Below are 26803 nucleotides of genomic sequence, written 5' to 3'. Positions count from 1 at the left end.
TAGTGAGCTAGACAGAGAGATTTTAAATCCAATTTATCTCCTGTGATAAGGAGGACAAGGCGGGATTCTGTAGCTATGCTATCTCCCTTAAATTGCCTAATGTGAAGCATACCCTAGGATTCCTCACACTTTAGCAATGTATTTGTTGGACTCTAACAAGTGGTTGAATGGGCTGTGGTCAGTGACTCACTCCTGAGAAGAGATCACTGGACTGTGAGTCAGGAGACCTAGATTCAACTCCTGGCTCTGCCCCTGGTTAATGTGATCTCACCTCAGTAGTTGAACAACAGATTGTAAACTCCTTGGGGGCAGTCTGATTCTTCTTGTCATTGTATCCTCAGCATCTCGCATGCTCCTGGTCCATGGCAAGCCGCTGATGACGGTTTGTTGAAGGCTTGATTAGACTAGAGCTATAGTTCTCAAAACTTTGGCCACAGAACCTCTTTACACTCTTAAAAATTATTGAGGACGTCAAAGGGTTTTTTGGGGGGTGTCTTTTATCTATCAATATTTGCCATAGATGACATGAAAACTGCTAGAATTTTAAATTATCAATTCATTTGAAACAAAAGGTAAAATTCCAAATCTGGCCTCAGACACTTCCTAGCTGTGTGACCCTGGGCAAGTCACTTAACCCCCCCATTGCCTCGTCCTCACCTCTCTTCTGCCTTGGGACCAATACCCAGTATTGATTCTAAGATGGAAGATAGGATTTTTTAAAAAGATTAATAGTAATAAACACATTTCAAGTGAACATAAATAACACATTTTTGTGAAAATAACTATGTTTTCCTAAGCAAAAATAATTAGTGAGAAGAGTGGCATTATTATGCACATTTTTTCGAGTCTCTGTGTCTAGCTTAATAGAAGACAGCTGGATTCTCATATCTGCTTCTGCATTCAATCTGTTGTGATATGTCATTTTGGTTGAAGTATATGAAAAAAATCCGGCCTCACACAGATACGTAATTGGATATGTGGCTGTGATTTAGTAGGCAAATAATGTCTTAGTATAATTATGAAAATTGTTTCGACCTTACGGACCCCTTGTAAAAGATCTCAGGGAGCTGAGAAAACGCTTTCCACCAGAGCTGCCCTAAAGGACAAGAGTGGGCCTGGGGAGGAGTGGGTTCCCCTCCCTAGAGTCCTTCAGGCAAAGGCTGAGTGAGGGTGCGACTTAGCAAAGATGACATAGAAGGGATTCCTGTACAGATAGGAGCTGGGCTAGTTGACCTCTGAGACCCTGATCCCATCTGAGATTCTTCAATTCTGGGCTGGATGGTCAAAAGAGACAGGAAGTGCTTGAGGGTGGGAAGGCATGTTGAACCTCCTTCTTGGGATCTTCACCTCCTCCCCCACATATTTTCCCAACCCAAGTGGGGACCCACGATCTGCTTAACTTTCTTCTCCAATGCAACCCATCTCTGACCCCTCTCCTTCCCCTCCCCCAGGCTATGCCCCTGTAGAGGTTCTCCTACATACATTTGCAAGGCTCTCTCTCTTACCATGGGCCGCAGGCTCTTATTGCTGGAAGTACCCAGCCAGGTTCCTACTTGGGGTGAGGGTGGGGGTGTGGGGTCTGGGGGGGGTATAAACTAGGGATTCATGGGCAGAAAGAGCAGAGCTGGCTGGTCCTTTGGGCTGGCTGGCGGTGTGGAGAGAAAGGATGGTTATTTATAAGCCTGGCCCCACTCCAGACAGATGTTTCATTTTATTTTGAACTCCCAGAAAATAGGTCATTTCTTTTTGACTTCTCCCCATAGACCAGCTGGGAGCAGAGTGAGGGGGAGAGAAGAGGCAGGAAGGGAGAGAGGCAAACAAGATGATAAGGTACCCGCTGAAGGCCCTTGGGTGAGCTGGATGAGTCCGCCCTCCCCCTAACACATACATTTCCTTCCCACTTTAGAGGTGACTGTAACCAAGGGGGTAAAGGTGGCTCTGGAACCCAGGAGATCTGACAGGGCCACTAGCTTGGCTAAGTTACTTCTCTATTGGTGCTCAGTGACCTGGAGAAGAAAAAGGGAAGAGAGAATCCATCAGAAAGAGGAGGAGAGGCTAGGATGGGGAACATGAGTCATAAGAAGACCAAGGGTGGGGTAGAAGTGGGGCAATCATAGGATCATGGGACTTGGATGTGGAGGGGACCTTGGACATCATTTATTTAGTCCAGGTATTCTTAATATATTTTGTGTGGTGAACCCTGTTTGAAGGCTAATGAAGTCTATGCATCTCTTCTTAGGATAATGGCTCTTAAATTTATTATTTTAAGATTAATAAAAACTTTAAATAAAAAACAGATAGGAAATAAGATAGGAAACAAAGAAGAAAATAAGCATTTAATAAGTATATATGCTGAATGCTTTATAAATATTCTCTAATTTGATCTTCACAATAACCCTGGGAGGTAGGTGCTATTATTATCCCCATTTTACAGTGGAGGGAACTGAAGCAGACTGAAGTTAAATGACCTACCCAGAGTCACACAGCTAGGAAGTATCTGAAGCAAGATATGAGATTAGGTCTTTCTGACTCTAAGGCTAGTGTTCTTCCCTCTACCCCCTGTCCCATCCAAATTCACAGACTCCCATGAAAGCTATCCAAGAAGTCCCCTGGGGACCCCAAGTTTGGAAAACTCCTGATTTAGTAAAATCACCTCACTTTACAGAGATGGAAATTGTGTGAATGAAAATGTGGTGGGTGAAGTCTCATCTCTTCACTCTCCTTTCCCCTTCCTTCTCCTCCCTACATTGAAGTTCAGGTTTCTGCTAACCTCAAGGCTTCTGTCTCGGACAGGTGAAGCTCTGGCATGTACTACAGGCTTGATGAGGATAACCACCACCCCTTCCCCAAGTTGACATGATGGCCACTTCTGTTTTCCTCAGGCCTCCCCCTCCACCCCTTGTCACGGGCCCAGAGGCTGCTCTCTGGCCAATGCCCAGGCTGGAGCTCGTAGCAGAGTCTGCCCAAATACCTGCCCCCAGAATTCCTGAAACTGCTGCTCTCTTTATGGAATGCTTTGTCCTGAGTGCTTGAGAGTCACAGAATATCAGAACTGGAATGAGATGGCAGAGATTTCCAAGTTCGATGCTGCCCCCCCCCCTTTTTATAGATGAGAACACTGGGGCTCAGCAAGAGGGATATGACTTGCCTAAATTTATGGATATCTTACATATACATTGTACTTTACTTCTCTCCCAAGTTCCAGTGTCCTCCCCTATCCCTTCCCATTCCAGTCAAAGAACCTGACTCTAGAATCAAACGTCCTGAGATAGAGTATCACCTCTGATGCTTACTGGCTGTGTGACCTTGGTCAAGTCCCTTGACTTTGTTTTCCTCATCTGTACAAAGAGGTAACTAGACTAGATTGCCTCTGAGGTCTCTTCCAGCTTGAGGTATGTGCTCTCCAGCTGTACATTGGACATCTGTACTTGAATGTCCTGTAGGCATCTTGAATTTCACATGTCCAAAATTGAACTGATTATCTTTCTTCCTAATCCCACCCTTCTTAATAAATTCTCTATTTTTTTCCAGGGTCCAATTGCCCTTACATCCAACTGGGTTTGAAATCTGGGGGGAATCTTCAACTGTTCTGTATAGTGTTTGATTGTCACACTCTCTCCTTCCCCCAGATCAAATCAGTTTCCAATTTTTGTCAATTCCACATTGCTCACATTCTCTCCCACTCATGTGACACCACCTTAGTTCAGGCTGTTTTTAACCTTTTGCCTAGACTACTGTGGGGCAAGGTAGGTGGTACAGTGGATAGAGCACTGGGTGTGAAATGAAGAAGATTCTTGCTGAATTCAAATCTGGCCTCAGATACTTGCTAGTTATGTGCCCCTGGATGAGTTCACTTAACATTCCTTGCCTGAGTTTCCTCATCTGTAATGAAATGGCAAACCATTCTGGTATCTTTGCCAAGAAAACCCCAAATGGGGCCACAAAGAGTTGGGCATGACTGAGCAACTAGACTACTGTCATGGCCTCCCAATTGGTCTGGTAGCATCCAGTTTGTAGACAACTAGATGCTAATGAGTATTCCTAAAGCACAGATTTGACCATCACTCCCCTTTTAAAAAACTTTCAGTGGCTCCCTATTGTCTCTCAAGTAAAGTACAATTTTTTCTTTAGTATTTAAGAACCTCACAATCTGACTCCAACTTGTGTTTCTAGACTGTGTGCAGGGGGAAAATTTGCCACACCTGAGCTACATTCCCAGCATCCTTTTAAGTTATGTCCTTATTTTATGTAAGTTTGCTTGGGAGGTAAATTTGGGTGAGACCCACACTGCGGGGCTCTTTTTTGGGAGCTTGTGCTTTTGGTAAAGTGCTGTAGGTGTGAGTCTCTGGCTCTCTTTGCTCTACTCATTTGACTGAAAGAACCTTCTCCCTTCTCATCGCAGCCTCTTGAAAATTCTAGCTTCCTTCAAGGCCAGTTCCTACATAAGATCTTCCTCAGTCTCTCCAAATGGCAGTGCTTCTCCCCCATTCACTTTGTATTTACTCATGGACAAGTGTGTTCCACCTCCCAAGGAGAAAGCCATCTCCTTGAAGATTAAATGTGTTTGTCTTTGTATCCCTAGTGCCTAGCATACAGGAGGTACTTAATAAATGCTTGTTGTACTGAATTAAATGCACCAATTAATTAAGTAATTAAATACTTTGCAAACTACAAAGTTCTCTTATCCATTCTCTCACTTTATTTTCCCAAAGGGAGTGGGCAGCATTACAGAATCCCAGATTCTAAACTGAGGGGGATACCACATTACTCTGAACCTCAGTTTTTCCCTCCATAAAACAGAGGAGGTTAGATTTGATAGCCTCTGATCTTTTTCAGATCTAAATCTTTCAATTCTTGGTCCTTTTAAATCTAAATAAGAATCTCTTATGTACCATTTCTGCCAAAAGGATCCCCAGCTTCGCTTGTTAAAGACTCCTGGGGATGGGGAGCTCACCACCTCCAGGCTCATTTCACTTTTTCATCACTATGACGATTAGGAAGTTTTTCCTCATATCAAGGTCCAAGTCTGCATCTTGGCAACTCTTCTCCAAAGCTTCTAGTCCTTGGGGAACAAGTACAAACAAATTGAATATATCTTCCCATTCTTCCATATTGTGCCCTTCATACATTTTTGAGACTATATTTTAAGTCCCATCACTATAATGGTTCCTCTAGTCTGGAGTGGCTTGAGCTTGAGAGTCAATGAACTTCCTAAAACATGGTATCTGGAGCCAAATGGAGTACTCCACATGGGATCTGAAGCATGCAGGGGTTAGCAGCAATATAGACTTTGTGGACTCTGGCCATTATGCTTCTATTATCAAGTCAGTGATTGAGTTAGCTTTTTTTATTTTTTATTTTTTTGCTGCTTGTACACTATTGCCTCTTGTTGAGGAGACAATCTACTAACCGCCACAAGTCTTTTTCACACAAATGCCTCTCTAGCCATGTCTTCCTCATCCTGTATCTGTGTAGCTGAATTTTGAATCTAAGAGTAGGACTTGATTTCTTTCTTTTTAAAATTTAGAATATTTCCCATGGTTACATGATTCATGATTCCCCCTCTTCCTCTTCCCTCCTCCCTCCCGGAGCTAACAAGCAATTCCACTAGGTTATACATGTATCATTGTTCAAAACCTATTTCCATGTTGTTGATGTTTGCAGTAGAGTGATCTTTTAACACCCAAACCCTAATCATATCCCCACTGAACTATGTGATCGATCATATGTTTTTTTTTCCTGTGTTTTTGCTCCTACAGTTCTTTCTCTGGATGTGGATTGTATTCTTTCTCAGGGACTTGATTTCTTAAACTGTAAACGTGTAGGACTTAATATTTATTCCTATTTGATGTCATCTTAGATTTAGTTCATTGTTCTAACCTGTTGAGCTGAATGAAGGAAGAAAGGAAGGAAGGAAAAGCATTTATTACAGACTATTATTACTTACTGTGCTAAGTGCTGGGGATATAAATCTTTCTAAAAAGAAATAGTCCTTGCCCTCAAGGAGCTTATATTTTAATAGGAGAAGGCACCAAGAATAAAGGAAAGATTATAAAGGAAAGGAATTTTGTTCTGGGGAAGTTGAAAGGAGAGTGTGGTTAATTAATCAGTCAATAAGTATTAAGCCCTTACTCTGAGTCAGGCACTGTGCAGAAGTCTAGAGATACAAATAGAAATGAAAACAGTATCCCTGCCTTCAAGAGAGCCTACAAATTAATGGGGGTACTTCATGACAGAAACAACAGATGGCAAGATGGGATGTGGAACCTCTGAGGCATGGTAGTGTGTGTGTAGGGCCAGTCCAACAGTGGGCTAAGTGGGCTATTTTGCACACAAATAGTCACCAAACAACTGTGTTGGACCCTAGGACAAGAGCTCCAAAGAAGAGCAGATTAATTATCTCAGGGACTGGAAGTATGAGGTGTGGAAGATGTTAACTCAAGTGGAGAGGAACAGGCCACAGGCAGCTGACAGACCATAAAAGAGACGCTTGAAACTGTGTATGTTGATTCTGTCATCCAACATATTAGCTAGCCCTCCCAAATTTGGGGCCTCTGGAAATCTGATGTGTCCTTTCAACCAAAATCATCATTAAAAATATTAAATGGAACTCAACTATTTACCAGGCAGCTAGGTAACATAGTGGTTAGAGGGCTAGTCCTAGAGTAATGAAGACTCACCCTCCTGAGTTCAAATCTGACATTGCGTGATCCTGGGCAAGTCACTTAACACTGTTTGTCTCAGTTTCCTCATCTGTAAAAAAAGAAAGGGAAATGTCTTTACCCCTGAAACCCCCAAATGTGGATACAAAGAATTGAACAGACTGAAAAATGACTAAATAACAACTAATCCCCGGGTTACTCCACCAAAGGTCCTTCTGAGATTAGTGGAATTATGAATTTTTTTGAGCCATTCTGAAAAGTGATTTGGGACTATGTTCAAGAAATCATTAAAAACTGGCATGGAGGAGGCAGGATTGGATTTGATCACTTTTGACCACTACTGTCTTTAGTAAGAGGGAAAGGACTTGTAGGTACAAAAATATTTGTAACAGCTTTTTGTAGTAGCAAATAACTGGAAACTAAGTGGTGCCCATCAATTAGGGAAAGGCTGAATGAGTTATGAGATATCTGGTTTATTTTCAATAAATAGTAATTAGGCACCTATTGTGTACAAGCTTCATGCTATAGTGACCGTGGGCATGACATGAGATACCACACCACCTCTACATTCTAGTAGTTAACAGAGGGAATAAGACATGCTCAAATAATCAATACAAGCCAAGGGAGATCAATGGAAAGGAAAGTTTCAGGAAAATTGATAGAAGAAATGGGAGGGAGAAGAGAATACTTTCTTCTCTGGGAGGAAGGTTAGTGAAGGAAGCTTCATGGCAGAATGAGCATCTCTGACAAAAATGGAGGTGGAATTGGGGAGCTCAAAAGAGAGATGATGAAGAAGAGAGCTAACTTGTACATCTATGATAGGTATCAACGATGGTGGGACCAGAAGACTGGAGGTGGGAAGGGACAAGACAAGACCTAGGGACAAAAAATACTCACTTTTCTGGAACATGAAATATGGGAGAGTAGAGTAGTAAGAGATAAAACTATAAAAATAGATTGGGGCCAGATGGCCTTGGCTGCCATGTCAAGGAATATGTATTTTATTCTAGAAAAAACAGGGAGCCACCAAAGGCCTTTGAGCAGCCAACAGTTATTGTTAGACATCTACAATGTACCTGGACTTGACATACTAGGAAACTATAGAATGAACACTGAATTTGGAGAAAGACGAACTGAATCCAAATCCAGGTTCTGTTACTGCCTACATGATCTTGAAATCATTTCATCTCTTTTAATCTCTTCCAGCTTTCCATCTATGATCTTAAGTGAGATAAAACTGAATCAGTCCCTGGACTTAAGACACTTACATCCAATCAAGGGCTCTAAGAGATCAGTATGGTACCCAGCAGAACAAAAGGTGGACTGGAGAAGGGAGAGAGTGGCAGACTAATTTGGATGCTACTGAAATATTATGGGAGAGATTAGAAGAGGGCTTGAATTAGGGCAGAACTTCCCCCAAGTGGAATGGAGAGGGCCATGAGAAATGTCCAGGCAGAATCAATAAATAGGGATTGGCAACCGATTGGATGTAAAGGGTGAGAGACAGGGAAGATTTTCAGATGGCTCAGAAGTTTCATCAGTACCCGGGAAGAGAGTGCTGGCCTCAGTAGAAATAGGAAGTTGGAAGAAAGAACAGGGTTTTGAGATGATGAAAAGCTAGTTCAGTTTGGGACATGTTGAATTTGGGCTGCTGGTACAATATCCTAATGGGAATGCAGGCCTGGAGCTCAAGGGAGAGGTTACCAGTATCCGAATTTGGGAAGCATTGAACTAGAGGTGATAATTGAAGCCAGGGTACCAGATGAGATCAATAAGGGGAAAAGATTGGACACATGTGAGCATCTGTGTGAATTTCTATGTGGGTGTATTCTGGGTCATATACTTGAATAATTTACGTGTATAGATGTGGACATGCATGTGAGTTTCTGGAGGGCTGTGTGTATGTGCAGGAATGCATTCTGTGACCACATAGGTATCTGTAGGCGAGTGTCACACAAGCCTGTGTGATGTGCAGACGTCACATAGATCTGTTGTGTGCATACTGTGAGTATCGTGTGAGTGGCTGCACATCAGCCAGATGCTTGGTCCAGGCACTGGGCCAGTGATCTGGCCCCTGAGGCGTGATTGTGTCGTGGGATCCCTGGGACCTCGAAGGAGGGATGTTGCAAGGGAGGATGTGGGCCAAGATGGCTTAGATTTATTTAGATTAAAACGGTGGGAAAAGAGCAGAGGCGGGAGTTGGGAGTCCAGGGGGAGGAAAGGGGGAAAGAGGAGGCCAGAAAACGGAAGTTAGGATCCTGGGAACCCTTGAAGAGGCTAGACCCCTGTCCCTTGGCTCCCTCCAAGTTTACTGTTTACCTGAGCTGGCTGTGTCTCTCCCTTGATTCCTGACTGAATTGAAACAAGACAGGCAGAAAGGCAGAGATGGAGAAAGAGAGATAGAGACAGACAGACAGAAAGTATACTCTGGGCCAGATCCCTCATCCTGGCGAATAATGAAGCTCATCCATGGATCATCATGGTTTCTTAGCCCCAAGTGATCATAGATAATGGGATTTTGACCTAAAAAGGACCTCAAAACTTTTTTTTAGCACAACCAAGATCTAGTGAAGTAAATTGGCTTATCCAAAGTTATTCAAGTAGTAATGAGCAGAGCCAGGATTTGACTCCAGATCCAATGTTCTTTCCATAAGGCATCTAAAAGCAATGGGCTATTTGAGATGTTTTCTGTTTTCTGCAATAATTCTTGAAGTCCTTTGCTTTTTAATTAGTATCTTATCCCTAATGCCTTGGTTGTGCATGGAGTGCCATTCTAGAAAGGACTCAGTTACCCATTTATTTGGGGAGACCCTAGGTATGGGTCATATTTTAGCTTTGTCTTAGAGGTTTCCCTGGAGTTTTCCTCTGGGTTAGGAGAAAATCAGGGAAAGAGAAAAACCTGATCCTTCTTTTTGGGTCAGGAATGTTTCTCTCCCCACACCTCCAGGATATGAGTCCATATGAAGGTAGGGCTAGAACATGCCACATACTTTATCCCATTTGAACTTCATGATGACCCTGCAAGGAAGGAACTTTCAGAGATTATCAAACCCACTTTACAAATAAGGAAATTGAAACTCAGGGAGCCAATATCAGAAGCAGGATTCAAACCCAAGTCTTTTTGACCCCATGCTTAGCATTCTATCACATATCTAATGTAAGGAGTCTTGTTTCCCTCATTTTAAAGAAGAATCAACATGAAGCATAAAGATGAACTTAGCTGGGAAGAGTCAGGGTTGGGATTTTGGCTCTTAAGACCAGTGATCTCTCCACTAGACTATAAAACCTCTTCCAAGCCCATCTCAAAGAGACAGTTCACACTTGTTTCCACTTCTGTTTGGAAAAACACTTCCCCTACCCCAGTCCCCTTTCCTCTCACTCTTCTTCGATTGTCGAGACTTCTCAAGAATTTTTTCCCCTTGCCCTAGTGACATATGAAAAGTCCCCAGCTGGGAGATAAACTTTAATTCTCACATCTAACCTTTGGCTACTGCTTGAGGAGTTAGATCCTCACCTCTGTCCCGTGTCCAGCAGAATTGTCACCTAAGAGAGATAGAACAGCTAGTGGTGCAGGGGATAGAGCACAAGGCCTGGAATCAGGAAGACCTGAGTTCATATCTGGCCTCAGACACTTACTAGCTGTGTGACCCTGGGCAAGTCACTTAACCATATTTGCCTCAGTTTCCTCATCTGTAAAATGAGCTGGAGAAGGAAATAGAAAACCATTCCAGTATCTTTGCCAAGAAAAAAATATATAATTTTTATTCAAATTTAAACAAATTTTTATACAAATTTAAACAAAAAAAATACAACACACACACACACACACAAAAACCTAAATGGGGTCATGAAGAATCAGACATGACTGAAATGATTGAGCAACAAGAAGAGATTAGGGAACTACAGGCAATGATGCCAGGATCTTTATGAGCTTTCCAATTCCCAAGTCCTTGCAGTCCAAAATTGACTGCTCTTTGGGGCCTACAGTTTGGGGAATTCCGGGGTAAGAGAAAAATCATGGACGCAGTCAAAGGAATCTAGTACAGCTCACATCTAAAGTGGAATTCTCTGTAAAACTTTCTCAACAGAGAGTTGTCCAGTCTTTGCTGGAATACCTCCATTGATGAGATAGCTCACTACTACTTCTGGACAGCTCTCAATGTTAGGAAGTTACAGAGACAATTTGAGAGGCAGGAGAGAGGTAGTGATTGCAAGTGTTTCTACTTCACAACAGCAGTGTTCCCTAGTTCACTCTTTGACCTTAAATGGGCTATTCCTTCACCACCCCAAACCTCAGTTTCTTTGTAAAATGAAAATATGGATTAGCTCTAAGAATCTTCCTATCTCTGACATTGGAGGTACTCTTAAACCAGCCCTGTCCTCAGGAATCTCTTAGGAAGAGTCCAACCAAGTGTGACTCCCAAGGACGATCTGGAGTCAATCCCCCCCAATGCCTGGGCTTCTCTAGTGGTCACAACATACTGGAGGGTCCAAGGTCAGCCACCCTGGAGGGCTCGGTCCCCAAGGCCCAGGCTGCAGTGGCCAAGAAAGTGTCTTTCAATGACCAACCTCAGCCAGGCCTTGGCTCAGAGCCTGAGTGACCGCCTGTCTCCACACTCTGGCCAAATTCCTGCTTTAGAATAATAAACAGTGCAGCTCTGGAGAGACGCACAAAAACCCATCCCCCCAGGCTGCTAATGGTTTCCCTTGGCCAGGCCCCCTGGCAGGGATATGGGAGGAGGAGAGAGAGGGCACCACAGGGCAGATCAGCCTCGCTGGGCCTGGGGGAAGGGGAGCTGCTAGGGAGTATGGTCCCCAATGGAGAGCAGAGCTGAAAGGAAAGGCTTTCTGCTTTCTCTTCTCTAGAATTTGCCTTTAAAACAGGAAGGCTCAACTCACTGCTTGCTACTCCCATGGCTTTGGACAAGTCACAGCCTCCTTGAGCTTCAGTTTCCCCAATTGCAAAAACTGAGCAGCAGGACTTGGAGCCAATTATCTCTGACGTCTCTTACAGCTCTAAGTTCTATGATACCATGAGGCCTGGCCTTGTCTGGTGGCTTCCAGCTGGAAAGGACTTGGATTCTTATCCAGAATGTGTCCAGACAGAAGTGGGGAGAGAGGCAGCCAGTTGCTGAAGATAGTCAGGGCTGGGGCAGACAGAACAAGCATTAGGTCAGGCTTTGGCTGTCTCTTGTGACCCTGCCTCTCCCCTGGCCTTTGCCAGTCTCGCCCTATCTCTCCAGCACTTTTCCTGACTTTTTCCCTGCTGTTCAGCATCTTAGTTTTCCCAGATGCCGAAACCATTAGAATCATGAAGTTGGGTTTATTTGTGGCTAAGCCTCTCCCTAGGCACCACTGATGGGTAAATCAGTGCTTCCTCCCCCATAACAGAATAAGGAAGGCATGGGCACATCTGCAAACCATCTTTATGATGCACTCAACAGGGTGGGTGGACCAGCTGGGACCCTCGTGGGCTTAGGTTTGGACCATGCTGAACTGGAATGGGGATGGGGGTAATGTTCTGGGAGGTGGTATGAGTTCTGCGGAGTTGGGGGAAGGCACAAATTTGGCATCCTTTCCTCTTTTCCTCCCTCCCACCAAAACAATCCCTCCTTTAACCCTGAAGGGAGTTAATGCATTTCACCATCTTCCACTCTCTTCTGTCCATCCCCACTGGATTAACTTCCCAAAGTCTCAACCTCTCCTCTGATTGTGGGAAGTCTGTGTTCTAGTTGGCATACCTGGGTTTAATCTCACCTCCTATACTACCTCCAAAGGCTAGGGAGTCCTTTTGTTCTCTTCCTAGTTCCCTTATCTTCCTCTTCATTCTTTGGCTTATCCATCTATAAAACGGAGTGGTCAGTCCTTAGTTGTCAAAACATATAGAGGAAAGCAAAAATTACATTTGTGTCAGAAAAGAGCCTGTGACCCAGTGCAAAGTTAATTCCTCTTTTTTTATACCCTTGTCTTCTGTCTTAAAATCAATTGGCAGGAGAGTGGGGGGGGGGTTGCTGGGGAGGGGGTGGGGAGGCATCTAGGTGGCTCAGTGGATTGAGAACCAGGCCTAGAGGTGGGAGGTCCTGAGTTCAAATCTGACCTTAGACACTTCCTAGCTGTGTGACCCTGGGCAAGTCACTTAACCGCCCTCGCCTAGCCCTTACTGCTCTTCTGCCTTAGAACCAATACACAATATTGATTCTGAAGCAGAAGGCTAGAGTTTTTTAAAAAATTGCTTTATTTCCTTCCTTGTGAATTTGCTATATTTCCCCAATAGATTATAAACTTCCTGAGAGCAAGGACTACTTCATTTTTATCTTTGTTTTCTCAGTGCCCAGCCTGTGCCTGAAATATGGTAAGCACTAAGTGAACATTTATTGGGTTGAATGAAATGCAATTGGATCTATAGATGTCTTCATCTGGAACTAGGGGGCGGCAGCCACATGGGGTGGGGACGGTGCAGAGAGGAGGGAAAGGGATGCAATGGGTCATGCTTTTTCATATGAATTTTTCTAAGTGCACATTTTCTAAATGCCAGACAATCTTGCTTCCTAGAGCAGCTATTTGTTTCAAATTGTGATGAGGCAAGCGGGCTGCATGGCTGTGGAAGGCAAAGCCTCCAGAGTACAGTATTCCCCAGGGGCAAAGTTTTTATGTCTTGGTGAGATTCTTAGCTCTGGCCTCTCCCATGTCAACTTACTCACAGGCAGATTCACCTACTTCCACCACTGCTTTACACAAGATAACTCACTGTCCAGAGTCCTCCAATGGCTCTCCTTCCACTGCCTATCCCCTTAAGCTCAAACTTGGTAGATATTCATGAGCCCTGTGATCTAGCCTTAGTTTCAGGGTTAGGGAATTCCTTTAGTTCAGCCAAAGAATAAGGTTCATCCTTTGTCCCCCACTGGGTTTGTGCCTCCCTAACTCCAGACTTCCTCCTCCTGTCTCTTCTATTGTATAATTTTGTTGTTGTTGCTAGTCAGTCATTTTCAGTCATGTCTGATTCTTTGTGACTCCATTTGGGGTTTTCTTGGCATAGACACTGGAATGTTTTGCCATTTCTTTCTCTAGCTCATCTTACAGATGAGGAAACTAAGGCAAAGAGGGTTAAGTGACTTGTCCAGGGTCACACAGTTAATAAGTTTCTGAGATATGCCAATTTCATGACTGAGCCGAAGTGTTCAAAGATCAAAGGATAATTGGATTTGAAGCAAGAAGGACCTTAGGTACCATTTAGTCAAATACTTAGTGAGTACCATACCATAAAATTGTAGAGCTACGGCTAGAAGGGACCTCAGAGGTCTAGTGCATTCTCCTCATTTTATAGGAAACTGAGACCCAGGTTTAGGGTGACTTTTCCAACTCACACAGCATCAGAAGCAGGATTTGAATCCCTGTGTTCTATTTCCAGAGCCAGTATTCGTTCTTTAGAGGCACCCCCTCATTCCAGATGAAGCAACTGAGACCCAGAAAGAGCTACAGTGCCTTATTTACATGTCTATTGTAGGAGACAAACCTAGTTCTCCCAGTTCCAAACCTAATGCTTTTTCTAAGGTCCCTCCCAACACTAACATTTCTATGTCTTACCTTCTTCCTCCATGAAGCCTTCCCTAATTGTCCCCCTTTGGGGACAGAGGATGAATTTTCCTGATTGCACATACCAGGAATTCCTATAGGATCTTGGTCTCCTTGAGGATCCCTTAGTCAATAAGTCAGTCAACAAAAGCTTCCTCTACATGCTTACTCTCCAATCACTGGGCTAAGTTCTGCGATATGAAGAAGAAAAACACTGTGCTTTGATGAGAAAGAATATTCCAACATTTACTTCCTATCCCAAAGCCAACTCGTTATCAAAGTGTTCTATCTCCCACTCCCAATACTCAATCTGCCTCTTCATTCCAGCCCTTCTCCATCCTCAGCCTGGCCCCCAAGCTGACCCCTGCTCCCCTCCCCCCTCCTGATTTCTCCTCCTTCCCCCTCCACTGAACTCTCAGCTTTTATGGGGATAAACCAAGAAACATAAAATATTCCTGGTGATAGTGAGGAGTGTCTGGGAGATTAAGGGCATTGGGGGGGAGGGCAGAGGTGGGACAGAGCTATGCCAAAGCTGCTGGACATTGGGGCTTGTGGGTTGTCAGAAGAAAAGGACTTCCTTTTTTGTCCCCCAGCCCCTCTATGCCTGGACTTCCTGGTCCTTGCTGTGATCTGGAGGTAGGAACAGCCCCTGCCTCCCAACCCCTCCATCAAATTCCAATGGTCAGAATTCTCCCTTCTGTTTTCTTTTCCCGCCCACCCTCATTTCCTGTTGTGCTTTCTCCCCCTCCCTGTGGGAGCTCTTTGGACATTGGTTTAGCTCTCCCCCAACTTTTCTCCCCAGAGTGGGTCTTTCATATCTCTTTCCCAAATAGCCAGAACTGGGAAGTGTGCTTAGGAGAGTTAGTGAGAGGACTCTGGCAGGGGCTGAAGGATGGGGGGTAGGGAGGGCCCCAGAGGCTTGGGCTTCAGATGGAGTATGCAGCCTGCTGATTGGAGGGTGGGTGAGTGGGTAGTGGTCATGGGATGAGTGAAGAGGTCAGCTAGTGATTGCCCTTATCTGGGTTGGCAGCCCTGACCCAGCTGAAGCTGAGAGAAGATTGTGAAGGAAGGAAAAATAGGGGTCCTTCCCAAAGACCAGTGGCAATGGAAAACTTGGGAGATGGGTAACTGAAGCAGCCTGACCATGTGGGGCATTATCACCCTAAGGGATTTTCTCTGTTTTCATTTCTGTTCTGATTTCAAGTAAAGAAAAGCACTTTTACTGAAGTTTCGTTGAAGGAGTCTCTGTTATCAGACCATGTGTCTCTGATTTATATTCAGGAAATACAGTCACCCTAATTCTAAACTAGGCCCCTCCAGATCTGCAAGTCATAGAGGGTTCCAGAGATTCTCATCTTCCCTTGTTTCTCATGCTTCTTCCTCTTCAGGGGACCTCAGGCAATGGTTTTTATTTTCTTCTAAGTAACTACCCAATACTGCCCCCACCCCATTGACTGACTGCCTTTTGTGGTCTCTTCTCTCTTCCCCTTTTGTTTCTTTCCCTTCTTCATTCTCCCCCTTTTTCTCATTCTTACTGACTTCTCTTTTTCTCTCACCTTTTCACCCACCAAGGTTTTCCTTTCTTCTCTTTCTTACTTCCTGTGTTGGCCCTGATCCAGGTTTCTTTTACAGGATATAAAGGCAAGGACAGGCCCCAGCTGGGCTCCAGTGTGAGAGCCAGTGTTGTCTCCAGGTCTGAAGATGCTTTCTGTCTTCTCAGGTAAGTGTGTGTGTGTGTGTGTGTGTGTGTGTGTGTGTGTGTGTGTGTGTGTGTGTGTGTGATGGAAGGGGTAGGGAAACATGAATTGGCATGGAGAGAGGAAAACAAAATGATGGCTTATTGGATCAGAAGCTCTCTAGCAAAGGTAGGAAAGTCAGGGAGAAGGAAGGGCATAAACCACGGGAGAGTATAAGGGAGTCTGGGAGTTCAGATTCCCTCCCAGTTTTCCAAAATGACTTCAAGTATTATTTTCCCCATCTTTAAAATGGATCAGTCCATCTTTGCTTTTCAGTAGCCTCATATTACCCAATGCAAGCAATCCAATTACCTTTCTTGACTTTCTAAGTTCCTGGTCAAACTACTCCTCAAGTACTCACCTGTCTCATTATACTTCTTGAAAGTCTCTCCACCCTGTTCCACATGACTTTTCTGCCTTCAACTGTGTCCTCATATTGACCATTCATCCAATTTAGAATGCCCCCTCTATCTACCATGCCAACATCTTTTTTTAGACCCCTACTTTCTGTCTTAGAATCAATACTGTGTATTGGGTCCAAGGCAGAAGAGTGGTAAGGGCAAGGCAATGGGGGTTAAGTGACTTGCCCAGGGTCACACAGCTGGGAAGTGTCTGAGGTCAGACTTGAACCCAGAATCTCTTATGCCTAGACCTGGTTCTCTATCCATTGTGCCACCCAGCTGCCCCCAAAACAAAGTAATTTCAAAAGGGAGAGAGTATTAACAGCTGGAGAGAGGAGATCAGGAAAGTCTTTCTACAGGAACAGAGTTGGCAAAATTTTTGATCTCATGTACCCAAACTACAATTTCAAGCTGTCTGGGAGCCCCCCAAATTACCCCAGAGAATGGAGGAAGTGTTTGCTTTGGGTGACTGGAGAGAGGGGTGGGGCATGCAAAAAAATGTCCTTGGGTTCTGGGAAGAGGGGGAATGGAGCAGCTTCCCCCATGCCAGTCCAGCATACATGCTAATATATCACCAACACTGCTATAGAAAGTAGCAACTGAACTGGACACTGAGGCAAGTCAGGAATTCTACCAGGTAGAGGTAAGGATGGAGTGCTGCACTCTCCCTAGCATCAATTCTTTTTTTTTTTAAACTCTTACCTTCTGTCTTAGAATCAATACCACCTACTGGTTCTAAAGCAGAAGAACAGTAAGGGCTAGGCAATGGGGGTTAAGTGACTTGCCCAGGGTCACACAGCTGGGAAGTGTCTGAGGCCAGATTTGAGCCTAGGACATCCTGTCTCTGGGCCTGGCTCTCAATCCACTGAGCTACCCAGTTGCCCTCCCCTTCCCCTCAGCATCACTTCTTATCCTCTAAACTCACTTTCCATGAAGGCCCTCTTGTCTCACTCCACCCACCTCTTATCCCTTCAGCTAGCCCATCTCCCTTCAGACTCATCATTGGTCTTTCTGTCCTGTCCATGTTGGCACATTTCCAGATGCTTCAATCTTGGGTCCTCTGGTCCATTTCATGCAAGTGGAGCCTGCCCCACCAGGCCTTGCCTAAGAGCCCTCAATAGTTTCTTCTCTGTACCTTTACCACTGTGCCTAAGACAGAGCTCTGTGTGAAATGGGATAAGGACTAACTGACCAACTGAGAAAGTGATTGATCACCCAACCAGCTGATCAGATTCATTCCTTCTTCATCAAACAACCATTCATTTATTAAGCACTAGTGGTGCAGAGAACACTTTGCTGGTACTCTGGGGAAGACAAAGATGAATATAACATGGTCCCTGCCATCATGGCACTCTCAGTGTTTGAAAGAGGATATGACATATATGTGTGTGTGTGTGTGTGTGTGTGTGTGTAATATAATAATAAAACAAAAACTATAACACTGTTAAAGCTAAATTAAAACTCTGATCTTTCATTTCCATAGAGTTTATTAATATTTACTTGAATAAGAGAAGGCAGACAGATTATTTTGTCTTAACAACACTGAATAGATAATATGATTAAGAGTCCACAGTGGACCAGGTAACTAACCCCTAGACCAAATGCCTGACTGCTCAATTTTTTGTCCAGTAATATTTTATTGTATTTCCCCCCGATTACATGTAGGAACAATTTTTTTAAACCCTTACCTTCCGTCTTGGAGTCAATACTGTGTATTGGCTCCAAGGCAGAAGAGTGGTTAGGGCTGGGCAATGGGGGTCAAGTGACTTGCCCAAGGTCACACAGCTGGGAAGCGTCTGAGGCCAGATTTGAACCTAGGACCTCCCGTCTCTAGGCCTGGCTCTCAATCCACTGAGCTACCCAGCTGCCCCCTATAGAAACAATTTTTAATATTTGTTTTCTGACATTTTGCGATCCAAGTTCTCTCTCTCCCTGAGACAGTAAGCAATTTGATATAGGTTATATATGAGCTATCATGCAATTCATATTTCCATATTTATCATGTTGTGAAAGAAGATACTTACCACACATATAAGAAAAAACTCATGAAGAAAATAAAGTAGAAAATACTCTGCTTCAATCTGCATTCAGACTCTCAGTTTTTTCTCTGGCAGTCAAGAGCATTTTTCATCATGAGTCCTTTGGAATTGGCCGGGCTGCTAATTTGAGGTTCAGCTGTTTGTAGGGTCCCTGGTTTCATTAACAACCAGTCTCCTGGAGCCACAATCCTGTCCTTAGAGTAGGAAGGGTGAGAAGGAAAGTGGAATAGAGTGTTATATTGCCATTATAAGGCTTTCAGGTAGTTAGTGTAAATCTTGCTTCCAGTGTCCTGATCCTTCTCATCCCTATCTCAGTTTCCCAAATGACTCTTATTCCTCTACTGCCTCAGAGTAGTCCTGGAGTCTGGGCCACAGGCTCTGGCCCAAGCCTAGGCAAAAGAATGATGGCAGGGCAGAAGGACAGGAAATGACCTAGGAAGCAATGCAGGAAGTCAGAAGCCTGGATATTGTTTCCTGGGGATTTCCCATGGCTAATCCTTGGCTCTTGACTGGCTTAATTGCTGGGGACTTCGGAGCTGGGACCTGGGCAGATGGGGAAACTTGGAGGCCACGAGTAGTTAGAAAATGAGGGAGACTGGTGACCCAAAGTACTGGAGCAGGCCTGGGAATATCAGAGGGAATTAATTGGCTGTCCTTTTCAACCCATTTTCCAGTGTGTGGCCTGGGAGATCAGCAGAAGGTAGAGCTGTTGCTTTTTGGAATGGAGATATTCTGCCTAGAGATAGGGACTCTTGAAGGACCTATGTGCTAATAGTAGTGACAGAGTCAAAAGATTTATCAAATAGAAAGGCCTGTAAAAAATCATCTAATTTCCTAGCTATGTGACCCTGGGCAAGTCCCTTAACTCCCATTGCCTAGCCCTTACTGCTCTTCTGCCTTGAACCAATACACAGTATTGATTCCAAGATGGAAGGTAAGGGTTAAAAAAATCATCTAGTCCAGCCTTCCCATTTTATAGGTGAGGAAACTAAGATCAAGAGAGATTAGGTGATTTTTCAAAACTTACATAGGTAGTTACTAACAAGGCCACATTTCAAACCCAAATTCTCTGACTCCAAACTGCGACTGTGAAAATATGGTTTTTAAGACTGTGAATTGCCAAAACTGTAAAGATAATTTTGGTGTCTTGATTTTAATCAAAAATAAGTGGTCGCCATGGGAAAAATTGCCAAATATGAAAATACCCAAGTCAGCTGGGTTTTTATGGAGATTTTAATTAATGCGAATTAAGGGGAGAGAGACAGAGTAAGAGGAAATAGTAGGAAAGCTTTAAGAGAGACTAGTCAGTCTTTTATCCACTCACCACAAGATTTTGTCCCAAGCAAAACTCCACCTAAGTTCAGAGAGCCAGCTCCTCCACACTAACTCCAAAACTCCAACTAAGTTCAGAGAGGGACCAGCTCCTTTTAAAGAGAAATTTCCCTTATGTCAACTCCCCTAAATTTTCACATTTACCAACACAAAAACACAGTGTTCTTTATTTAGATATAGGACAAACTCTCAATGGAGCATCTTAGATCTTTTTCCTTCCCTTCCCTTTATTCTCCCTGCTTTCTCCTTTTCTCTCCAAGGTTGGCTGTGGCTGTTGCTATTATTGCCTGAGGCTAAGGCACTGAAGATAACACCCCATGGCTCAGAGTTCATCCTCAACCTCTCCAGCACCTTCGTCCTGACTTGCACAGGGGATGCCCCAGTGGCTTGGGAAAAGATTCCTCAGCAGACTCCACCACCTGTTCTTGAGGCCCAGGATGGCACCTTCTCCAGCATCTTGACCCTCACTAATGTCACTGGCCTTGACACAGGAGAGTACATCTGTTCCTACAATGGCTCCCAAGGGCTGGAGTTTGGTGGGCAGAAGCGGGTCTACATCTTTGTGCCAGGTGAGTGGGGGCTCTGGGACTCAGTAGTAAAGGTCCCTGACTAATCCCTATGGTGGTATACCAGGTTCTTGAGCTTTGTTGCTACAACCCAAGAGTTGTTGTTGTTATCATCATCATCATCATCATCATCATCATCATGATCACTGTGACTTCATTCTTTGGGACAGATGTGCAGAAGGAGATAGTCTCAGCACAAGCACAATCTTACTATTAGTCTTCTAGATTTAATGTTCTTTGAACTATTGTAAAAGTAGGTAAAGAAACTGCTTTTTGTGATAGAACATGTATATTGGTAATGTAAGCTCTTCTATAGGCTAATGTAACTCTGAGATAGTTCCAGTGACAATCGAGATGAGAGAGGTGATGTGTGTCTTGTCCTTTTCCCGTATGACTTTTATCTTCTACCAAGACAGTAATAGTGATACCTTTTTATAGTGCTTTTTGGTTTACCAACACATTATTTCATTTGAGTCTTACCACATGGGTAACTAGCATAGGACATAATAATCTCTTCATTTCATACATAAGGGAACTGAAAAAGGTGATGACTCTTGACCAAGGCCACACAGCTAGTAAGGGACAGACCTAAGATCTGCACCCAGGATTTCTGATTCTAGATTTCAAACTCTTGCTATTTTTCACCTTCTTCTAAATACTGTCTGTACAATTTCCTAACCATTAATATCTAACACTACTGTCTAACAGTGGAATGGGAGGTATTGAGTGAGCTCCCTTTCATTTGGGGAATTTTATAGAGGGAATTTCTGTTCAATTAGAGGTTGGCCTGGTTCATTTCTAAGGTTCCTTTCAGCTTTGAGGTTCTGATCTATGAGAGGTCACTAGAGAAGTTAGATGAGCTGGACCTTGAAGAAAGAGTAGAATCTGCAGTAAATGGACCCCTGATTCAGGAATCCTGATCTGGGAGTCAGTGCCAACTCTGCTGCCCAGTGAGGACTCTGGTGACAGCTTCCCATTCAGGACCCCAACCTCTCATTTATTCCCCTTCCAATATATCTTGGTTAATCCTCCTAATGCACATCTCTGATCATAATCTTTGTTTTAAAAGCTTTGTTGGCTTCCCAATTTCTATAGAATCAAGTCCAAACTCCTCTACCTAGATGACTCTGCCCAATGTGGTTGCCATTCTAAATTTATAGTCATATATTACTACCCTTTCTTTCTTTTAAAAATATTTTATTTTCCCCCCAATTATATATAAAAACAATTTTTAACATTCATTTTGGAAAATGACGAATTTCAAATTTTCTTTCTTCTTCCCATCCTCCCTTCCTCCCTTCTCTGAAACACCAAGTAATCTGATAGATTTTACAAATGCAATCATGTAAAATATTTTTTGATACTAGTCATTTTGTGAAAGAGATCTCAAACAAAAAAAGAAGTAGAAAATGAAATGTAGCATATTTCCATCTGTATTCAAACACTATCAGTTCATTCTTGGAGGGCAGATGGTATTTTTCATCATGAGTGTCTGGTATTGTCTTGGATCACTGCATTGCTGAGAATAACAAGGTCATTCATAGTTACTCACCAAAAATATTGCTGTGACTATGTACAATTTTCTTTTGGGTCTGTTTGCTCTACTTTGCATCAGTTCATATAAATCTTTACAGATTTTTCTGAAATCATCCTACTCATCATTTGCTGTAACACAATATGGCACAATAGCATTCCATCACAGTCTTATACCATAACTTGTTTAGCTGTTCCCAAATTGATGGACAACTCCTTCAATTTCACATTCTTTACTACCACAAAAAGAGCAGAAATAAATAGTTTTATACAAATAGATCCTTTTATCTTAACAAAAAAATCTCTTTGGGATACAGATCCAGTAATGGTATTGATAGATCAAAAAGTATGCACAGTTGTAGAGTCCTTTGACTACTGCTTCTTTTTTAAAACCCTTACCTCTTCTCTTAGAATCAATGCTATGTATTGGTTCCAAAGCAGAAGAGTGGTAAGGGGTAGGCAATGGGGGTTAAGTGACTTACTCAGGGTCACACAGCTAAAAAAGTATCTGAATCCAGATTTGAATCCAGGACCTCCTGTCTCTGGAGTTGGCCCTCAATCCACAGAGCCATCTAGCTGCCTCCTACTGTTTCTCTGAATGCTTTTGGTGAAGGAGTATCAGTCTAGTTTCAGGGCTCAGGTGTAGAGGGATTCCCCATCAGAGAAAGCAGTATCTCTGGGTCACATCAGTTTGGTCCTGTGCTTCCTTCTGCTTCTTTGTTCACTCTTATCTCCTCATTCTTTCCATAGATCCCTCTGTGGGCTTTCTCCCAGTGGATCCTGAGGAGTTGTTCATCTTCTTCACGGGAGACAGTGAGACAACAATCCCATGCCGAGTGACTGACCCAAAGTTAGTGGTGACACTGCATGAGAAAAAGGTGGATGTGTCATTGCCTGTTCCCTATGACCACCAGCGTGGCTTCACTGGCCCCTTTGAAGACAAGACCTATATCTGCAAAACCATCATTGATGAGAAAGAGGTCGACTCTGAAGCCTATTATGTCTACCGTATCCAAGGTGAGGACCTTGACCTTCTGGACCAACTTCCCTCGAGCCTTACTACCCCTTGACATATTCATCACTTTTTATGCACCTGATACTGTCTTGGGTACTGGGTGTTCAAAGACAAAAATGAAACAGTCATTGCCCTCATGGCAGTCATATTATAGTAGAAGGAGGCAACAGATTACATACCCATACACACACACATATAAACACCCCCACACCCCTCAAATATATGGTAATTTGATGGGAAGGAGACACTAGAAAATGGAGTCAAGAAAGATGTTATTGGTGCTTGAGTTAACCTTTTGAGCTAATGAGGGGCTCTAACGCTTAGCAGTGAAGAGGGAGGAATTCCAGGCATGAAGAGCAGTCTGTACAAAGGTATGGTGTTGGGAGATAGGATGTTCTGTAAGGAAAAGCCAAAAGGCCCTTTTGGTGAGCCCATAAAGCCCTCCCTCAATTAGGAGTCATATTGCAGCACCAAGGACAGAAACAGCTTTATCTTAAAATATCCCTAGGTTCTGAGTTTGCTTATGAATGGTCAATAATATTATTCACATTAATAGTTCGTGAATAACTCATATTAATACTTCTACCTCATATGTAGGTAGAGGTAGGTATTGTTATTTTTATCTTACATGAGAAAATTGAGATACTAGAAACTGAGGCAGGTTAAGTTACCTAGGATCAGAGGATTCTCAGATTTAGAGCTGGAAGGTACCTCAGGGCTTATTGAGTCCAGCCCCCTCATTTTACAGATGAGGGAACTGAGGCCTAAGGAGGTAACACAGATCATTGGTATGTGGGAAATCTTTAATGTTTGAGTTTGTCTAATGCCAGGAGAAAAGGGAGACCCAGGGATGGATATTTGGTGAAGATGCACTGTGAGCATCATAGCTAGATGTGTGAAAGGAGACTAGATGGAGAGAGGAAGGGACCAGTGACACAATGTGAAGAGAGATAGTGATTGGGTAGTGGGCATAAAGAAATGGGATGTATGTGAGGGGATAAGGAAGGAGAGAGAAAAGTTCATTATAATCTGAATTGGAATTGAGTTCCAATGTAAAGGGACAGGACTGGGCCTCTGGTCTGCAGTGCAAAACCTAGTTCATACATGAAAGAGGATGAGCAAAGCCCAGTGCTAAATTCTGGGACCTGTAGGGGTATGGTCCCATGGGCAATGCAGGTTTATTTTGGCTCCCGAGTGGCCCTGTCCCTTCTTTCCATCCCCACCAGTCTTTGTTAGCATTGTTTTCTCTTTGAACTTCTATTCACTTTGGGTGGGACTCCTAGATTCCATGGACTGAATGTTGCAGCACACTATCCTAGACCAAAAGTTGTTTCTTCTCCAGAAATTATACACCTAATTAATCCTCTCTTGAATTGGTTTTAAAATGTTCCCCCCCTTACCTGCCTGGATGTTTTCTAGAAGCACTGGTTTGTTCAAGTCTCTCTTTCTTTAAAAAACCCTTAATGTTAATGCTATGCCTCTCTCAATACAGTCTTAGCTAATGTTTTTTTGTCTGCCAGGTCACATTGTTCACTCATATTGAGTTTTCATTCATTAAAATGCTGAGGTCTTTTTTTACATAGTTTGTTCTCTAATTACATCTCCCTAGAATTGTGATTGTCCAATTTCTTTACCACATCATTTCAATGGATACCCAATCTCTTTGATGAGGGCATACTCTCTACGGGGGCAGGTCACACCCAAATGATTGATTCTTGCCTGTTTCTTTCTATAAATCTACCCAATATTCTATAAAAATTAGCCTGACTCTGGACATCAGTGTAATTTAGTTCAACAGATTTAATCCAACCCAACCAACATAGCCATTGGTTCTTACTACATGTCCAGTCGACCATATACATGTCTTTGAGAAGATTATAGGATCATGTATCTAAACTGGAAGGGACCTCAGAGGCCAATCAGTTTAACCCCATGGTTTCACAGATGAAGAAAATGAAGATTGGGGAAACTAAGTAAATGATATGAGGAAACATCATACTGTGCTGAGTCTTTTGTTGCTTATCACTTTATTTCTCTTAAACTTCATCTTATTAGATCCAACTGCTGGGTAACAACTTTAGAGGTTTCCCTCCCTATCTTGAATCTTTTACCAAATATATTAGTTATTTCTTTCTGTTTCTAGTCCCCTGACCTCTGGTGGCTGCTCAACTCAGAGTCATTCCCTTCTTTCTCTCCACAGTCTCATCCATTAATGTCTCTGTAAATGCAGTTCAGAGTGTGGTGAGGAAGGGTGAGAACATCACTGTGCTCTGCATCGTGAAGGGTAATGAGGTGGTGAACTTTGACTGGACCTACCCTCGAATGGAGGTGAGAGAACAATCAGAAGAGGTAGAAAGGGTGGCAAATGGTCTAATCTAAATAGGGATGAGGGTAAGGAGAGAGAATAAAGGGAATGGGGATAACCATTCTTGCCAGGGCCAAAGCTCAGAAGGCAGTGAGGAAGGGAGGGCTTTGGATGGGGGGTGGGTTATGAAAGATTCTAGGCTGTATGTTTTCCTCCAGAAGATAGTTTGAATGAGACCTACAGGTCTGAATTAAGCTGATGTTGTCAATTGCACCTGTTCTTCCTTCCCTAAGTAAGATAAGCTGGTCCTTTGGCCTCTCCTCTTGGTTTTGATATACATGTGTCATGGAGGAAGTCATGGAAATTCATGCTAGTGGGCCCTTGTTTTTCGTATTTCAATACCATGTACCACCAAACAAATTTCTTTTAAGTCTTACCTGATTTTTCTGGAACTTGAGCCCTTTGTCCTATTCCTGCAGAGCAAGAGACTGGTGGAACCAGTGACAGACTTCCTGTCAGGGTTAGAGTATGACATCCGCTCCATCCTGCATATTCCCAGTGCTGAGCTAGGAGATTCTGGTACCTATGTCTGCAATGTCTCAGAGAGCTACAATGGTCACAGGGATATGAAAGGAGTCAATATCACTGTAATTGGTAAGTAAAAAGGCCCATCTCTCTCCCCCACCCATTGGCCATACATATGAGGATAAGTCACCTTTGAGGAATTCGAGAGCAATGTATCTTAGGATCAGGCTAGGTGTATAAAGGGGAAACCTACCTCTATGAGACTCCATGATATATAAATCTGACACCATGTCCTCTCCCTCTCTCCTGAGTCTCTGTCTCTTATGAAATCCCAATCTTGTTCTCTCTGATCTGATCTTTTGACCCCTTTCAGACAAAGGGTTTGTGAGGTTTTTGGGGGAGCTGGATGACCTGGAGTTTGCTGAGCTGCACAAGAGTCGGACATTACAGATGTTCATCGAAGCATACCCTGCACCCACCATTGTATGGCTCAAGGACAACCAAACACTGGGCTCTGGTACTGCCAGTGAGATCTCCATCTCCACCAGGAATCTGTCTGAGACAAGGTGAGCCAACCTCCTGGACTAGGAGAGGCAACATATGGATGAAATTTGCATCTTCTCCTTCTCTAGCACAATGCCTAACCCCCATCCTTAAAGACATTTGTGGGTCTGCCTCTCATCCCTTTTTTAAAGATACCCTTCATGTACCAATGTTTGGATGGAGGCCAGGGCAGTAAGCATTAACTGGTAACGTGAGGTTTTGACCGAATCAAAAGAGGCTAGAGCTATTTTCAGGGAGAGAAATGGAGATATGGCTACAATAAAGTAGAAACTAGGACCTGAGGCATCCTGATGACTGGGAAGTTGAGAGAAGAGGGAGAGGGAAAGAGAAGGAAAGGAGAAGAGAGGAAAAGAAAGAAAAAGAGAAGGGAAGGGAGAAGAGAGAAGGGAGGGGAAAGGGACAAGAAGGGGAGAACAGAGAGGAGGCAGGGAGAAGAGGAAAGAAGGTCTGCACCAGTTGCTTGACTGCTCATGGACTGGGCACCATGTCTTTGGGATCACTTACCTCTACATCCTAATTACATTCTTCTATACCCCTACCCACCACATAGCCA

At 43.5% G+C, this 26803-nt stretch overlaps 1 protein-coding gene across 2 annotated transcripts in view; it reads left to right on the top strand.

Annotated features, from left to right (window-relative positions):
* PDGFRB (platelet derived growth factor receptor beta) overlaps positions 1-26803 on the top strand; it is a 73595-nt gene that overhangs the window by 10071 nt on the left and 36721 nt on the right. Inside the window, exons 1-7 of one of the 2 annotated variants that reach the window (XM_056811458.1) lie at positions 15243-15358; positions 15867-15954; positions 20003-20311; positions 22592-22858; positions 25057-25184; positions 25641-25815; positions 26060-26252. In XM_056811458.1, the coding sequence (XP_056667436.1) occupies positions 15936-15954; positions 20003-20311; positions 22592-22858; positions 25057-25184; positions 25641-25815; positions 26060-26252 (1091 nt within the window). In that variant the 5' untranslated portion in view covers positions 15243-15358; positions 15867-15935. Of the gene's footprint in view, positions 1-15242; positions 15359-15866; positions 15955-20002; positions 20312-22591; positions 22859-25056; positions 25185-25640; positions 25816-26059; positions 26253-26803 lie in introns of those variants that run through there. The other variant, XM_056811457.1, reaches the window with a different exon arrangement.

Source organism: Monodelphis domestica, chromosome 1 (genome assembly GCF_027887165.1).
Source record: "Monodelphis domestica isolate mMonDom1 chromosome 1, mMonDom1.pri, whole genome shotgun sequence".
Lineage (NCBI taxonomy): Eukaryota > Metazoa > Chordata > Mammalia > Didelphimorphia > Didelphidae > Monodelphis > Monodelphis domestica.
The sequence above is the reverse complement of the archived record's forward strand: the minus strand, read 5'-3'. Positions and strand labels throughout refer to the sequence as shown.